This window comes from Stegostoma tigrinum, chromosome 30 (genome assembly GCF_030684315.1).
Source record: "Stegostoma tigrinum isolate sSteTig4 chromosome 30, sSteTig4.hap1, whole genome shotgun sequence".
Taxonomy (NCBI): domain Eukaryota; kingdom Metazoa; phylum Chordata; class Chondrichthyes; order Orectolobiformes; family Stegostomatidae; genus Stegostoma; species Stegostoma tigrinum.
In genome coordinates, this window is record NC_081383.1 from 1,114,320 (window position 1) to 1,131,242 (window position 16,923).

The 16,923-nt window shown below is 49.5% G+C and overlaps 1 protein-coding gene across 3 annotated transcripts; it reads left to right on the forward strand.

Moving 5' to 3' along the window:
• Nucleotides 1–525: 525 nt before the first annotated feature.
• sac3d1 (SAC3 domain containing 1) lies at nt 526–16,684 on the forward strand. 3 transcript variants are annotated; one of them, XM_048559460.2, is made up of 3 exons: nt 526–757; nt 4,252–4,853; nt 15,436–16,684. In XM_048559460.2, the coding sequence occupies exons 2-3, from the start codon at nt 4,268–4,270 to the stop codon at nt 15,891–15,893; spliced, it is 1,044 nt and encodes a 347-aa protein (XP_048415417.2). In that variant the 5' UTR covers nt 526–757; nt 4,252–4,267; the 3' UTR covers nt 15,894–16,684. The 3 variants fall into 3 exon arrangements, with proteins under 3 accessions (XP_048415417.2, XP_048415419.2, XP_048415418.2); XM_048559462.2 differs by having other exon boundaries at nt 526–665; XM_048559461.2 differs by lacking the exon at nt 526–757 and adding an exon at nt 797–899.
• The last annotated feature ends 239 nt before the right edge of the window (nt 16,685–16,923 follow it).

Genomic DNA, 16,923 nt, shown 5'->3' on the forward strand with positions numbered 1-16,923 from the left:
AGGGAAACAGGCCCAGCCTCTCCCTTTGGAGCTCAATCACTCCAGCCTAGCCGATGGTGAGTGTCTCCTCTGCATCCTGTCTAGCGTAATCACACCATTCCACGGCCACTGTGACCAGAACTACATACAGTACTACAACTGTGGCTAAATGTTGGATATGTTCTTCACCAAAGAAGAGTCATGTCAGATTCGAAATGTTAACTCTGCTTCTCTCTCCACAGGTGCTGCCTCCCCCTCTCTCCCTATTTATTCCAGTTCCCTCCCCCATCCCCCTCTCTGATGAAGGTCTAGGCCCGAAACGTCAGCTTTTGTGCTCCTGAGATGCTGCTTGGCCTGCTGTGTTCATCCAGCTCCACACTTTATTATCTTGGATTCTCCAGCATCTGCAGTTCCCATTATCTCTGATTAATATGTTTCCTCTGTTGGCAGATGTTTTCAGTTGGTGGGCAGTAAACTTTGTGATCCTTCCATTAACCTATCCACTTCTCCATCCTTTCAGACTGTCCTTAAAATGTCCACGTCGGGCTGTGTGTTTGAATATTGCCTTACATTGGAATATTTTGTCTGAGAATAGAACCTGTGCGCTGCCTGCCACGCATCATCCTGAGCTCCACAATGTTCAGCTCCTACTCCAGAGCCTGGTGGATATTTCAGTGCAGCACAGAGTGAGTGCTACACTGTCGGGGGTGCCATGTATCCAGTTCCTTGGTGATAATACGGAAGGGGCTGGGGGTTTGAGCCCTGGTGTCATGGCCAGGTATTTATTTCAGGTTGTTGTTGTTGTGAAGCGCTCTGGGGCTTCCTGTGTTTGTAAAGCGCTAGATCACTGCGACGGCTGGCTGTTTTCAGGGCGCTATATAAAGGCAGAGCGTTGTTGCAGCGGGGCAGAAACGCTAGAAGTGAGTGTGAGAGGATTAAGGAGGCGGCAAGCGGGGAAATCGGGCGGGATTCCGGCTGCGGCTGTCGGGGCCGGGCCGAGGCCTGGGCGAGTCCGCGGGGCCTGGGCCTGGGCCCTGGGCCCTGGGCCCTGGGCCGCGCTTCCCCCCAACCACTTCGCCGCGAACATCCGCCGGCGCTAGATATCCCCTCCCTCCGTTTCCAATCCTCATTTTCTCCTCCGTCAACCTCAACCCCCCCCCTCAATCCGCACCCCCATCTCCCCCCCCCTCATCCACCCCCATCTCCCCCCCCCTCATCCACCCCCATCTCCCCCCCCCTCATCCACCCCCATCTCCCCCCCCCTCATCCACCCCCATCTCCCCCCCCCTCATCCACCCCCATCTCCCCCCCCCCATCCACCCCCGTCCCCCCCTCATCCACCCCCATCCACCCCCATCTCCCCCTCCCTCATCCACCCCCATCCACCCCCATCTCCCCCCCTCATCCACCCCCATCTCCCCCCCCCTCATCCACCCCCATCTCCCCCCCCCTCATCCACCCCCATCTCCCCCTCCCTCATCCACCCCCATCTCCCCCCCCCCTCATCCACCCCCATCTCCCCCCCCTCATCCACCCCCATCTCCCCCCCTCATCCACCCCCATCTCCCCCCCCCTCATCCACCCCCATCTCCCCCCCCCTCATCCACCCCCATCTCCCCCTCCCTCATCCACCCCCATCTCCCCCCCTCCCTCATCCACCCCCATCTCCCCCCCCCCTCATCCACCCCCATCTCCCCCCCCTCATCCACCCCCATCTCCCCCCCCTCATCCACCCCCATCTCCCCCCCTCATCCACCCCCATCTCCCCCCCCCCTCATCCACCCCCATCTCCCCCTCCCTCATCCACCCCCATCTCCCCCTCCCTCATCCACCCCCATCTCCCCCTCCCTCATCCACCCCCATCCACCCCCATCTCCCCCTCCCTCATCCACCCCCATCCACCCCCGTCCCCCCCCTCATCCACCCCCGTCCCCCCCCTCATCCACCCCCATCTCCCCCCCCCTCATCCACCCCCATCTCCCCCCCCCTCATCCACCCCCATCTCCCCCCCCATCTCCCCCCCCCTCATCCACCCCCATCTCCCCCCCCATCTCCCCCCCCCTCATCCACCCCCGTCCCCCCCTCATCCACCCCCATCTCCCCCTCCCTCATCCACCCCCATCCACCCCCGTCCCCCCCCCATCCACCCCCATCTCCCCCCCCCTCATCCACCCCCATCCACCCCCGTCCCCCCCCTCATCCACCCCCATCTCCCCCCCCCTCATCCACCCCCATCTCCCCCCCCCTCATCCACCCCCATCTCCCCCCCCTCATCCACCCCCATCTCCCCCCCCCTCATCCACCCCCATCTCCCCCCCCCTCATCCACCCCCATCTCCCCCCCCCCATCCACCCCCGTCCCCCCCTCATCCACCCCCATCTCCCCCCCCCATCCACCCCCGTCCCCCCCTCATCCACCCCCATCTCCCCCTCCCTCATCCACCCCCATCCCCCCCTCCCTCATCCACCCCCATCCACCCCCATCCCCCCCCCTCATCCACCCCCATCTCCCCCCCCCTCATCCACCCCCATCTCCCCCCCCCTCATCCACCCCCATCTCCCCCCCCATCCACCCCCGTCCCCCCCTCATCCACCCCCATCTCCCCCTCCCTCATCCACCCCCGTCCCCCCCTCATCCACCCCCATCTGCCCCTCCCTCATCCACCCCCGTCCCCCCCTCATCCACCCCCGTCCCACCCCCATCTCCCCCCCCTCATCCACCCCCATCTCCCCCCCCATCCACCCCCATCTCCCCCCCTCATCCACCCCCGTCCCCCCCTCATCCACCCCCATCTCCCCCTCCCTCATCCACCCCCATCCACCCCCGTCCCCCCCCTCATCCACCCCCATCTCCCCCCCCTCATCCACCCCCATCTCCCCCTCCCTCATCCACCCCCATCCACCCCCATCTCCCCCCCCTCATCCACCCCCATCTCCCCCCCCTCATCCACCCCCATCTCCCCCTCCCTCATCCACCCCGTCCCACCCCCATCTCCCCCCCCTCATCCACCCCCATCTCCCCCCCCCTCATCCACCCCCATCTCCCCCCCCTCATCCACCCCCATCTCCCCCCCCTCATCCACCCCCATCTCCCCCCCCACCACCCCCATCTCCCCCCCCACCACCCCCATCTCCACCCCTCATCCACCCCCATCTCCCCCCCCTCCTCCACCCCCATCTCCCCCTCCCTCATCCACCCCCATCTCCCCCCCCATCCACCCCCGTCCCCCCCTCATCCGCCCCCATCTCCCCCCCCCTCATCCGCCCCCATCTCCCCCCCCTCATCCGCCCCCATCTCCCCCCCCTCATCCGCCCCCGTCTCCCCCCCCTCATCCGCCCCCGTCTCCCCCCCCTCATCCGCCCCCGTCTCCCCCCCCTCATCCGCCCCCGTCTCCCCCCTCCCTCATCCACCCCCATCTCCCCCCCCCATCCACCCCCATCTCCCCCCCCCATCCACCCCCATCTCCCCCCCTCATCCACCCCCATCTCCCCCCCCTCATCCACCCCCGTCCCCCCCCTCCCTCATCCACCCCCGTCCCCCCCTCCCTCATCCACCCCCATCTCCCCCCCCTCATCCACCCCTGTCCCCCCCTCATCCACCCCCATCTCCCCCTCCCTCATCCACCCCCATCTCCCCCCCCATCCACCCCCGTCCCCCCCTCATCCACCCCCGTCCCCCCCTCATCCACCCCCATCTCCCCCCCCCCTCATCCACCCCCGTCTCCCCCCCTCATCCACCCCCATCTCCCCTCCCTCATCCACCCCCATCTCCCCCTCATCCACCCCTGTCCCCCCCCTCATCCACCCCCATCTCCCCCTCATCCACCCCCGTCCCCCCCTCCCTCATCCACCCCCATCCCCCCTCCCTCATCCACCCCCCCACTCACTGCCTCATCTCCCTCATTCCCCCCAATTTCCCCCTCCTTTCCCCCCATTCCCCTGGTTCCCCCCTTGTTTGCCCCGTTCCCCCCTCGTTTCCCCCTGTTCCCCCTCCTCACTTCCTCCCTCTTCATTTCCACCCCCGTTTTCCTCCCCATTCCCCTTCCTTAGTTCCCCTGCTGTTTGTTTTCCCTGTCCCTACCCATTCCATTCTTCTGTCTCCATCTTCATTCCCTCATGCCATTCTTTCTCCATCCTTTCTCCATCATTTTGCCTTTCCCCGCCTTCCCCTATTACTCCCTTGGCTGTCTTGTTGTTTTCTAATTCTCTCAATTTTTGGCAGATTGAATTCCTGTCCGTATTCCTGTATGACTCCTTTTCTCTTTATTTTTAGGAATGTTCTATGCTGAATGATGTCTGTGAAGTTTGTAGAGCCAGATGTGGCCCACACAGGAACCTGTCCTGGCATGTGCCCAGATAAAGAGAGAGATGAACGACAGAGGCAAAAGAGACTTCACAAGTTTGAAATCCTGGAGGGAACTGTGAGAGACCGGCTGCCTAGAGCCAACCCACACAGAATAGTGAAGGAATATGCACGACCAGCAGCTGGAAAAGAAGCTGCACAACTGTGTGAGCTTCGCCCGGCTCACGTCCTCCTTAAGACTGTCCATTATCTGGTCAATGAGATTGTTCCGCGGCACGTTGAACCCTGGGCGGAAGTGTATGATTATGTGTTTGACCGACTGCGTAGTGTGCGTCAAGATATGACCATTCAAAAGGTCAGTGGGCCCATCGCAGTGACCATTCTGGAGAAGACTCTACGCTTCCTCCTTTGTGCCTCGTACTGGTTGTGTGAGGAACCCATTCAGGTTTTCGATCCAAAAATGAATGATGTTCATGCTCAGGAGTGTTTCAGTTTGCTACTTGCCAATTATTCTGATGGGAATTACAAAAATGAAGTTGAATTTCAGGCTCTGGCCATTCTCTATAACCTGGGTAGGTGCAGCAGGTTAAACAAATCACAAAGTTGACTTGGTGTCTCAGAGGAGGGTTGTGTAGCTAGTGTAGGTCTAAGCTGGTTGTGGGGACAGCCATACCTTCTGTCTTCGCCCTCCTTTACCCTTGAGTATTGTTCTACCCGTGTTCCTTGTTCTTTAGCAGCATTCAAGAAATACCTGGACGATTACATGAATAGGACGAGAACAGAAGATCCTGTAAGTGAAAATGATTTTAGTAAGGAAGGGAAAAATGTGTCAGCACAGGCTTGGAGGGCTGAATGGCCTGTTCCTTTGCTGTATTGTTCTTTGTTCTTTGTTGTTCACTTGTCTATCAAAACTCAATCTAAATTTAAAGAGCCAACCTCCAGTGCCTTCTAGAGAAGAGAATTCCATAATCTTACTGACCGTTTGAGAGAGGACAGCATCAAGGGTAGGGTCTTCTGAAGACTTTTTTTTGTTGTGGATACAATGTCTAAGCCAGTGAGCTATATGACAAATTCCACCCTTTATTGTGACATCTTTAACAAACTGCTCAATAGATTATGGATTTGCTGTCTGCAGGATGTGAATTGGAGTCAGTTAATTCCTACCTTGAGCTGATCTTTAAATTTCCAGGACTTTCTGTTTGCAACACAGAAAGAATGACTGTGTTGATTCTTCAATGGCCTTTACCAATAGCAAGCAAGATTTCCAGAGCTCAGTTCTTAGGATCATCTGGAGCTTAATCTGTAAATAGAACTATGCACATTGTTTGAAGTGTTGTAATTCAATTAGGGGTTGGTTAGCTCAGTTGACTGGATGGCCAACAGCACAGGTTCAATTACAGCACAGGTTCAATTACAGCACAGGTTCAATTTCGACACAGGTTCATGTTCCCCTTTCTCAACTCTAGCCCTTGCCTGATGTATGGTGACCTTTAGGTTAAACCTCACCAATCATGTCTCGAATGAGAAAATAGTGACTTTTTCTTTTACCTGTAGTTCAGTAAAGATGTCTTTAGATTCCCATTTCCTTATGAGATTTTGTTTATCCATGATTCTACTTTTTAAAAAACTCTCAGACTGATCTTTTCAGCCAGTGTCAGTCTGAGTTTAAAAAGTCAGTCTAAGTGTGTGCGCTGTAGGGATTCTGTGATTCTGTGAAAATGGTCCTTTCTTACTACAGCTGAAGTTCTGACACAGTCTCTTGTTTTTTAATAAGGCTGTGAGTGATAGAGAGCTTACTTGACCCCCAACCCCTTATGTCTTAGCTCAAATTATATTTTGATTGGGACAATCTTAGAAGTGTTGTCTATCTTGAACAAATTTATGCTCCAATCCAAAGAAATTATCTATTTCTTGCTGGTCAATCCTATTTCTATGCATCTGTATGGCCTAGTGGGATTGTCGCTGGACTATTAATTCAGAGATCCAGGCAGTGTTCTGGAGACCCCACAGGAGATGGTCAAATTTGTATTCGATAAAATCTGAAATTAATAGTCTAATAACAACCATGAAATAGTTGTTGTAAAAACCCGTTTGGTTCACAAGTGTCTTTTTTTAAGAAAGAAAACCTGCCATTCTTAGCTGGTCTGTCCTACGTGTGGCTCCTGATCCACAATAATGTGGTCGATTCTCAGTTGCCCTCTGAAATGGCCTGGCTAACCATTCAGGTGTATCAGCCACTTAAAAAGTCTCAGAAAGAATGGAACTGGATGGACACATAGAGCACCAATTAGGCACTGGAAATAACAACAGTCAGCCCTGTCGACACTACAAAATCTTCCTTACCACCATCCGGGGACTTATGTCAAAATTGGGAGAGTTGTCTCGCAGACTAGTCAAGCAACAGCCTGACGTAGTCATACTCACAAAATCATACCTTACATGCAATGCCCCAAACACTACCTTCACCATTCCTGGATAAGCCCTGGCTTATCAGCAGGACAGACCCAGCAGAGGTGGCCGCACATTTGTATACAGTCAGGAGGAAATTTCCCTGGGAGTTCTGAGCATTGACTCTGGACCCCATGATGTCTCAGAGCATAAGGTCAAATATGAGCAAAGAAACCTCCTGCTGATCACCATGTACCATTCTTCCTTGGCTGATGAATCTGTTTGTTGATGACCAGTTGGAGGAAGCACTGAGGGTGGTATATTTGAGTCCCAAAGGAGCTGCTAGACTGGGTCTCTAGCATTTGGTGAGGGAACCAAGAAAAGAGAGAGACATTCTTGACCTAATTCTTACCAATCTGCCTACCGCAGTGCATCTTTGCTCGACATTAGTGGCATTGCACAATTAAGACCATAAAACATAGGACCAGAAATTAGGCCATTCAGCCCATCAGGTCTGCTCCACCATTCAATCATGGCTGATGAATTTCTCAACCCCATTCTCCCACTTTCTCCCTGTAACCCTTGATCCCCTTGACAATCAAGAACATATCTATCTCCTCCTTAAATGTACTCAATGACCTGGCCTCCGCAGCTTTCTGGGACAGTAAATTCCATAGATTCACCACTCTCTGGCTGAAGGGATTTCTCCTTATCTCCATTCTAAAAGATCTTATCTTTACTCTCAGACTGTACCCTTAGGCCCTAGTCTCTCCTACTAATGGAAACATCTTCCCAACACCCACTGTGTCCAGGCCGTTCAGTATTCTGTAAGTTTAAATTAGCTCCTCCCTCATCCTTCTAAACTCCGTCAAGTATAGACCCAGAATCCTCAAATGTTCCTCATATGTTAAGCTTTTCATTTCTGAGACCATCCTCGTGAACCTCCTCTCAACCTGCTCCAGTGCCAGTATATCTTTTCTGAGATACGGTGTCCAAAACTGCACTCAATACTTCAAATGTGGCCTGACCAGAACCTTACAGAGCATCACAAGTACATCCCTGCTTTTATATTCAAGTTCAATCAAAATAAATGCCAACATTGCATTTGCCTTCCTGACTACTGACTCAACCTACGAGTTTACCTTGAAAGAATCCTGGACTAGAACCCCCAAGTCTCTTTGCACTTCAGACTTCTGAATTTTCTCCGCATTTACAAAATAGTCTGTGCTTTTATTCTTCTTACCGAAGTGCATGACCTGTCACTTTCCCACGTTGTACTCCATCTGCCACTTCTTTGCCCTAACCGATCCAAATACTTCTGCAGCCTCCCTGCAACCTCAGTACAACCTGTCCCTCCACCTGTCTTTGTATTGTCTGCAAACTCAGCCAGAATGCCCACAGTTTCTTCATCTAGATCATTAATGAATAATGTGAAAAGTTGTGGTCCGAACACTGACCTTTGTAGGATCACCAACTAGTTACCGGCTGCCATCCTGAGAAAGACCCTTTTAAACCAAACTCTCTGCTTTCTGCCAGAGGGCCAATCTTCTATCCATGCTAGCACCTTGCCTCGAATACCATGAGCCTTTATTTTACTCAGTAGTTTCCTGTATGGCACCTTGTCAAAGGCTTTCTTGGAGTCCAGGTAGATAAACATCCATTGGCTCTCCCTGGTCTAACCTGTTCGTTACTTCCTCAAAGAGTTCTAACACATTTGTCAGGCATGACCTCCCCTTGATGAAGCCATGCTGACTTTGTAATGTTTTACCATGCACTCCCAAGTACTCAGAAATTTCATCCTTCAAAATGGACTCCAAAATCTTACCAACAACTGGGGTTAGGCTAACTGGCCTGTAATTTTCAGTCTTCTGCCTTACTCTGTTTTTATTAGCAATTCCCCCCCCGCCAGTCCTCTGCGACCCTCTCTGACTCTAGCGATTCCTGAAAGATCACCACTAATACTTTCACTGTCTCTTCAGCTATCTCCTTTAGAACTCTGGGGTGTAGTCCATCTGGTACTGGTGATTTATCCACCTTCAGGCCATTCGGTTTTTCTAGCACCTTCTCCTTGGTGATTACCACCATAGATAATGGGAACTGCAGATGCTGGAGATTCCAAGATAATAAAATGTGAGGCTGGATGAACACAGCAGGCCAAGCAGCATCTCAGGAGCACAAAAGCTGACGTTTCGGGCCTAGACCCTTCACCATACTCAGCTCTGCCCGCTGACTCTTGAATTTTTGGGATATTACTCATATCTTCCACCGTGAATACTAATGCAAAGTAATTATTTAGTTTCTCAGCCATTTCCTTGTTCCCCACAAGTATCTCCAGCTGTCCAATGTCTACTTTTGCCTCTCTTTGCCCTTTATAGTTCTAAAGAAACTCTTATAGTCTCTCTCCTTATTTCTTTTTATTTGTTGCCCTCTGTTGGTCTTTGTAAGCTTCCCAATCCTCTGGTTTCCCACTACCCTTCACCACATTATATGCTTTCACTTTTGCTTTCATGCTATCCCTGACTTTCCTAGTCAGTCATGGTTGCCTCATCCTTCCTGTACTTTGCTTCTTATTCCTAGGGATGAATTTTGCTGCGTCTCCTGAATTGGTCCTAGAAACTCCTGCCATTGCTGTTCCACTGTCTTTCCTACTAGGCTCCTCTCCCAGTCGATTCTGCCCAGCTCCTTCCTCAGGCCTTTATAGTTACCTTTATTCAGCTGAAATACGTTACCGCTGATTCTATCTTCTCCCTCTCAAACTTCAAAGTAAATTCAATCATATTATGATCACTGCCTCCTGAGGATTCCTTCGCCTTAAGCTCCCTCATCAAGTCTGCATAACATTAAATCCAGTATTGCCTGTTCCCTAGTGGGCTCCACCACAGAAAGCCATTTTGTAGACAGTCCACCAGTTCCTTTTCTTGCAATCCACTACAACCTGATTTTCCTAGTCCACCTGCATGTTGTAATTCCCCATGATCACTGTGTCTTTGCCTTTCTTCCACACCTTTTCCGTCTCCTGGTGTGTCTTGTGCCCCAGCTCCTGACACTGTTTGGAGGCCTATACATAACTCCAACTATGTATTTTTTGAACCTCTGCGGTTCCTCAACCCTACCCACACAGATTCTACACCATCTGACCCTACTTAATTTCTTATTTTTGATTTAATTTTATTCCTTACTAATAAGGCAACCCCATCCCCTCTGCCCACCTGCCTATCTTTTTGATAAGATGTATATTCTTGGATATTCAGCTCCCAATCCTGATCCCCTTGCAGCTATGTCTCCGTGATGCCAACCACGCCGTATTTACCAATTTCGATCAGTGCCACAAGCTTGTTTACCTTCTTTCTTATATTGCATGCATTCACATATAACAGCTTCAGTTCTGTATTAACCATCCCTCTTCTCTTTGCCATTTGTTTATCCAGTGTGCTGGAAGGTTAACTCTTAACCCTTTCCAAACACACTGTCCTATTTGTGTCTGTGCTGGAGATCTTAATAACCTCTCCTGAGTTCTCCTTACCTGTCATTCTTTTTCATATTTTTTCCACACAGTTGAACCCACCCCTACGGATGTTAGCTTGTGCATTGCTCCCCACTGGGGGGAGTTTTACCCCCCCCCCCATCTAGTTTAAAGCCCCGTTGATCAACCTATTTACCCTTTTCGCTAGAACATTGGCCCCAGCTCGGTTCAGGTGGAGGCCATCCCAACAGTACAGATCCCTCCTGTTCCCCGGACAATCTTTCACCTCAGTCTACCACCATTATATACCCTTCTTCCATCAAGGATACCAGTCTTCAGCCAATTCAGTTCATTCTGCGATATCAAGAAATGTTTGGAGGTACTGGATACTACAAAGGTTATGGACCTTGATAACATTTAAGCAATAGTCCTGAAGACTTGTATTCCAGAGCTTGCCACTCACCTAACCCAGCAGTTACACACTAGCATCTACCCGACAAAGTGGAAAATTGCCCAGATATGTCCCTACACAGAAGCAGAACAAATCCAACCTGGCCAGTTACCACCCCAGCAGTCTATGCATTGTCACCAGTAAAGTGATGGCACCTGCTCAGTGACGCCCAGTTTGGGTTCTGCGAGGGCCACTAAGCTCTTGACCGCATTACAGCCTTGGTTCAAACATGGACAAAAGAGCTGAATTCCTGAGGTGAGGTGAGAGTGACAGCTCTTGACATGAAGACCACATTTGTCTATGCTATCAAGGAGTCCTGGCAAAATTGGAATCAGTGAAAATCATGGATCAACTAGGGGCAAGCTCTCTGCTTAGAATCTGGTTAGAGTCATATCTGGCACTTAGATATTTATAGTTGTTGGAGGTCACTGATCTCGGTTCCAGGTCATCTCTGTGGGAATGTCCAAGACCCCACCATCTTCAGCTGCTTCATCAATGACTTGCTATCAATCATAATGTCATAAGTGGGGATGTTCTTCTGATTGCTCAATGTCCAGCACCATTCATGATTCCCTCAGTTACTGAAGCAGTCCATATTCAAATGCAACAAGTCCTAGACAATATCCAGGCTTGGGTTGAAAAGTGTCAAGTAACAGCCATGAAACAAAAAGGCCAGGCACTGTCCAAAAATATGCAGTTTGGGTGGATTGGTTGTGGTAAATTACCCCATAGTGCCCAGGATGTGCAGGCAATGTGGATTAGCCGTAGTAACATAGAACATATAGGACATTACAGCACAGTACAGGCCCTTTGGCCCTCGATGTTGTGCTGACCTGTCACACCGATCTAAAGCCCATCCAAACTACACTATTCCATGTACGCTCAGGAAATGTGGGGTTTAGGGTGTTAGTATCAGTGGAATGCTCTTCTGAGGGTAGGTTGGATTAGATGGGCTAAATGGCCTGAAGGATTCTATGAATGTTTGATGGGGCAATGTAGATTAAACTTTATTCTGTATCTACCACAGTACTGTACCTGCCCTAAGACATTTGGAGACAATGCAGACAAAACTTTACTTTCAGTTTAAAAGAGTAGAGAGAGCTTGACTATGTATCTAATTCCTATGCCGTTCCTGTCCTTGGAGTGTTTGATGGGGATAGTTTGAAGGGAGCTTTTCACTGCATCTAATCCTGTCATGTCCCTGTCTGTGCTGTCCCTGTCCTGGGAATGCTTGGTAGGGATAGTGTGGAGGGTTGATTTACTGTAAGCCTACTTCCAGTTTAAAAGAGCATAGGGGTCTTTACACTGTGCCTTCCCCTGTGCTGGGAGTATTTGATGAGTTCTGCTTTCAGATTACAGAGTATGGGGAACTTTACTCTGTACCCAGCCCCATGCTGACCTCTCCAGTTGTTTAAATTTGTTCTGTTCCTGTCTTGAACTTTTTGATGGGACAGTTTAAAGGGAGCTTTATTTTCAGTTTTAAAGCACAGAGGAAGCTTTATTTTCGGATTAAAAGAATGGAAGGAGCTTTACCATTAGTTCAAAATATTAGGGGAATCCTTACCTTTATAAGAGCTGAGAAACCTTTATTCTGTGGCATGGTGTTGGTGAGAGTGGGAGGCGTGGTGAAAGCTGGGAGCAGGACATTCTCAGTGGCACGGTGTCGGGGGAGGTGGGAGTGGGGAGCCTGGAGTGGGGCATTCTCGGTGGCACAGTGTGTGTGGGAGGGTGTTGTAGGTGGGAGCAGCGCTGACAGCAGCGTGCAGTAGCAGTGGAGAAGGGAAGTTTGGACCGTTTAACTTTTGTTTTACTATTTTGTTCTTTGTGCACAGGGATGGGACACACTTTTCACTGCATTTTATATTGACTACACGTGACAATAAAGGCTGTTTAATTCATTTCTAACTTCTGCCTATGCTGTCCTTACCCTTGATTTGTTTGATGGGGGATAATGTAAAGGAAGCTTCACTCTGTATTGAATCCCATCTTATCCCTGTCCTGGGAGTATTTGACGCGTAAATGTAGAGGTAGCTTTATTTTCAGTTTAAAAGAGCAGAAAGAGCCTTACCCTCAGTTTAAAAGAGTAGAGGGAGGCTTACTCCTACCTAATCCCATGCTGGCCCTTTCCTGGATGTGTAGAGGAAGCTTCACTTTAGTTTAAAAGAATAGAAAGAGCTTTATTTGGCATCTAACTCAGTTCTGTTCCTGTCCTTGGCATGTTTGATGTGGCTGTGTTGAGGGAGCTTTACTTTCAGTTTAAATGAGTTGAAGGAGTATATTTCTGTATCTAACATCCAGCCCAGTCACTGGTGTTGGCAGTGGAGGGGCTGAGAGGGAGGGCACTCGCACTCAGCCCCAGGGTGACCTCAGCTTTCGGCACACAGCCAAAGATGGCTGCAGCCAGAACCCTGCACGTATCACCAGCCAGAGCTGGCAGAGTCAGCTGGTGCTCACTACTAGGTGACCTCTGTCTGCACCCATTTCTGTCCACCCCGTCCTCTTACTCTGAAGCCTGCTACTGATGCTTCCCTCCAGTTAACCCTACCCTCAGCTGACTCCCACTTTTAACAGCAGTAGGGACCCAGGTTTGATTCCATCCTTGGGTAGCTGTCTGTGTGGAGTTTGTGTATTCTCCCCAAGTCTGTGTGGGTTTCTTCTGTTTACTTCAGTTTCCTCTCACAATCCTATGATGTGCAGATTAAGTGGATTAGCCATGTTAAATTGCCCATAATGTCCAGAGATGTGCTGACTAGGTGATGGGAAATGCAGGATTGCAAGGATAGGGAAATAGGCCTGGATGGACTGCTCTTTGGAGGGTTGGTGTGGACTCAGTGGGCTGAATGGCCTGCTTCCACACTGTGGTAGTGTTCTATAATTAACGCTGTGCTGTACCTGACCTGGGAGTATTTGATTGAGATAGTGCCAAGGGAGTTTTACTTTTCCTTTACATTTAATTTGAAAGACTACAGGGAGATTTACTCTGTGTCTAACCTGTGCGGTTCCTGCCCTGGGAGTGTTTGATGGGGTCAGTGTTGAGGAAACTTCACTATCACATTAAAAGAGTTGAGGATATCTGGTCAGCCTGAATGAGTTAGACCAAAGGATCTGTTTCCATGCTGTGCAACTCACTGATTCTATCTATCATCTTGGTAGCCTCTACAAAAAACTCAGTCAGGTTAGTGAGTCACAAAGCCATGTCGACTACCCCTTGCTTTTCCGAATGCATTTAGGTCCTGTCTCTCAAAAGCTCCTCCAACAGCCTTCCCACCACTGATGCCAGGCTCACCGCTCTGTAAATCCCTGGCTTTCCCTTATAGCCTTTCTTAAATAATGGCTCAACCTTAGCCACCCTCCAGACCTCTACCACCTCACCCATGGCTGTGAATGACCCAAATATCTCTGTTCGGGGCGCCACAACTTCTTCCCATCTTCCCATAATGCCCTGGGCTACACTTGATCAGGGCCCAGGGCTTTATCTACCTTTTATACTTGTTAAGACCTCCAGCACCACCTCTTCGGTAATGTGGACACTTTTCAAGACATCACTGTTTATTTCCTTAATTTCCCTAGCTTCCATGTCCTTCTCCACCGTACGTACTGACGCAAAATATTCACATAGGATTTCACCCATCTCCTGTGGTTCCACACATAGACGGCCTTGTTGGTCTCTAAGGGGTCCTATTCCCTCCCTCGTTACTCTTTTGCCTTTAATGTACTTGTAGAATCTCTTTGGATTCTCCTTAAACTTATCTGTCAAAGCAGTGTCATGTCTCCTTTCTGCCTTCCTGATTTCCCTTAAGTGTACTGTTACATCCTTTGTACTTCTCAAGGATTCACTTGATCCCGGCTGCCTGCACCTGACACATGCCTCCTTTTTCTGGCCAGAGCTTCAATATCTGTAGTCATCCAGTGTTCCCTACTCCTTCCAGCCTTGCCCTTCACCCTAACAGGAACATGCTGGCCCTGAACTGTTGTTAACTCATTTTTGAAAGCCTGCCACTTGCCAGCCACCCCTTTAACTGCGAACAGCCTTCCCCAATCAACATTTGAAAGTTTGCTTCTTTATCTTCAGTGAATTCCAATCATTGATACCTTATTAGTTTATCTGGAATGACAAACAGTTTATCGTCTTCCTTGGAACAAAGGTGTTGGCATGGTGGTATTATCGCTGGACTGTTAATCCAGAGACCCAGATAATGTCTTGGGGACTTGGGTTTGAATCCTGCCATAGCAGATGGTGGAATTTGAATTCAATAAATATCTGGAATTAAGAATCTCACGATGGCCATGAAATCCATTGTTGATGGTCAGGAAAAACCCATTTTGTTCACTAATGGCCTTTAGGGAAGGAAGCAGCCATCCTTACCTGGTCTGGTCTACATGTGACTCCAAACCCACAGCAATGAGGTTGAAACTGAACTGCTGTGTGGACAATTAGGAATGGGCAATAAGTAATGCCTGGCCAGCGACGCCCTCATCCTGTTAATGAATTTTTAAAAAGCCGATATTCAACAAGTCTGTTCTTTCCTTATTTTCATTTGCAGTATTCCTCACTGTGCTTCTAAATACAAAAGGCCCACAATACGCTTCACTTTTTTTTAGCTTCTATGTTGATCTTGCTTTCCCTTTGTGAATTTGTCTCCATTTTCTATTTATATCACTTCCTGTGCCCCAGATCCACACTATTCATTTCAGTTTGTTGTGGTATCTCTCATGTTTTCAGTTTCTTATGGCTGTTTTATTTGGTAACTGGAGTTCTTTCTGTTGTGGTATGAGCTGTGGCTGGATTCAGCAAAATACCATGCCAGTTTTGGTGTTTAATGATCCCAACCTGTACTACATCTGTCTCTAGGTTCAGTGAAAGCTCTTCAATACGCCTTACTCCTGCCACATCACACCCGAGATTCGCCTGACATGAAGCTGGCATTTGCCATGAACCAAGCTTTAGCAGAGGGAAACTATGTGCGATGTCTGCGACTAATTCGCCGCTTGTCCTTCCTGCAGAGCTGTGCAATTTATCGACACATTGAACAATTCCGGCATGACCTACTTCGAGTTTTTAACTATGGCTACAGCAGCCGCAACTGTCGCTACCCTCTCCAGAGGCTGGCAAACCTACTGGGCATGGACAGTGTATCCTCAGCTGCTGAGCTTTGTCAGCGCCATAACCTGGAGGTGACAGATAATGCAGTGTGCTTCCAGAAGAGCTGCTATAGAGAACCTAGTCCTGGGCCAAAGCAACAAGAACTGGGACTGGTCAGCAGAAAACAAGGAAACAGGACAAAGTCAAGCATCATTCATGGCCACTGAGTTAAACCAGACTGAACAGCAGCTAACAGGGCAGCTCTCCTTGTACTCTCCCAGCTCCTTAACTTTCAAACACATTTGGCCACAATGAACTAATCTAGGCCCAACTCGCCCAGTCACACCATTTAGTCGTGTCCTATCTGCTGTTGTGAAGGAATTAGTGTGGACAGCTAATGAGGTTCTGAGAGGGCTTGATGGGAACAGTGTCAATGGTGCTTTATTCTGCATTTGACCCTATGTTGTCCCTGCCCTGGGAGTGTTTGATGGGAATAGTGTTCAGAGGAGCTTTACTCTGTAATTAACCCGTTCTGCCCTAGATGTGGGAGAGTGTGATGAGGGACAGCGTAGAGGGAGTTTTCCTCAGTTTCTAACATTGTGCTGTCCCTGTCCTAGGAGTGTTTGATGGAGCAGTTGCATTTCCAGCATCAATATCCCCATGACTAAATTTACGCTAAAGACAATTGGAGTGTTTGCATTTTGTGATGTCGATTCACTGGTTCTTCCCCTGGGCTGTTCTTATTTCTGATGGAAAGTGAATCCCTGCTATTCTGATTGTGGGATTAAGTCCCAGTTCAGGAACTCTCACTTTACCTTTCTCTGAATTTACATTGTTCAATACACTTTGAAAGTGGTAAAAAGGAAGTTATATTTTAAGGAGTGCCTTTATATAAAATTTATAAATCAAAATATCTGTACTATGGCTATAGCATGGCTGATGTCTCACCTGTGACTGCCTCATAGAAAGCTGGTACAGTAAGATTGAACACAAAATAAAGATGAGCATTTTTATAGAATTTTAATATCTTCAGGATTTTGCAAAGAGCTTCACAGTCAATGAAGTCACTGTGGTGATTTAGAAAATGTAATAACAAATTTTCTCACAGCCAGATCTCTCAAACAGCAATTATATTTACTCCACCAACCTCTGAATCCAAGGCACCATCCTCTGACATTTCTGCTGCCTACCCCAGACCCCACTACCAGAAATATATTTCCCTCCCCAGCCCTGTCTGCTTTCCACAGGGACCGTTCA

Excerpts from the sequence above, each read along its gene's own strand:
- sac3d1 (XM_048559460.2), top strand. The coding sequence starts at position 4,268 with ATGATGTCTGTGAAGTTTGTAGAGCCAGATGTGGCCCACACAGGAACC. Across the intron at positions 4,854-15,435 it reads GGCCATTCTCTATAACCTGG|GTTCAGTGAAAGCTCTTCAA; the intron begins GTAGGTGCAGCA and ends ATCTGTCTCTAG.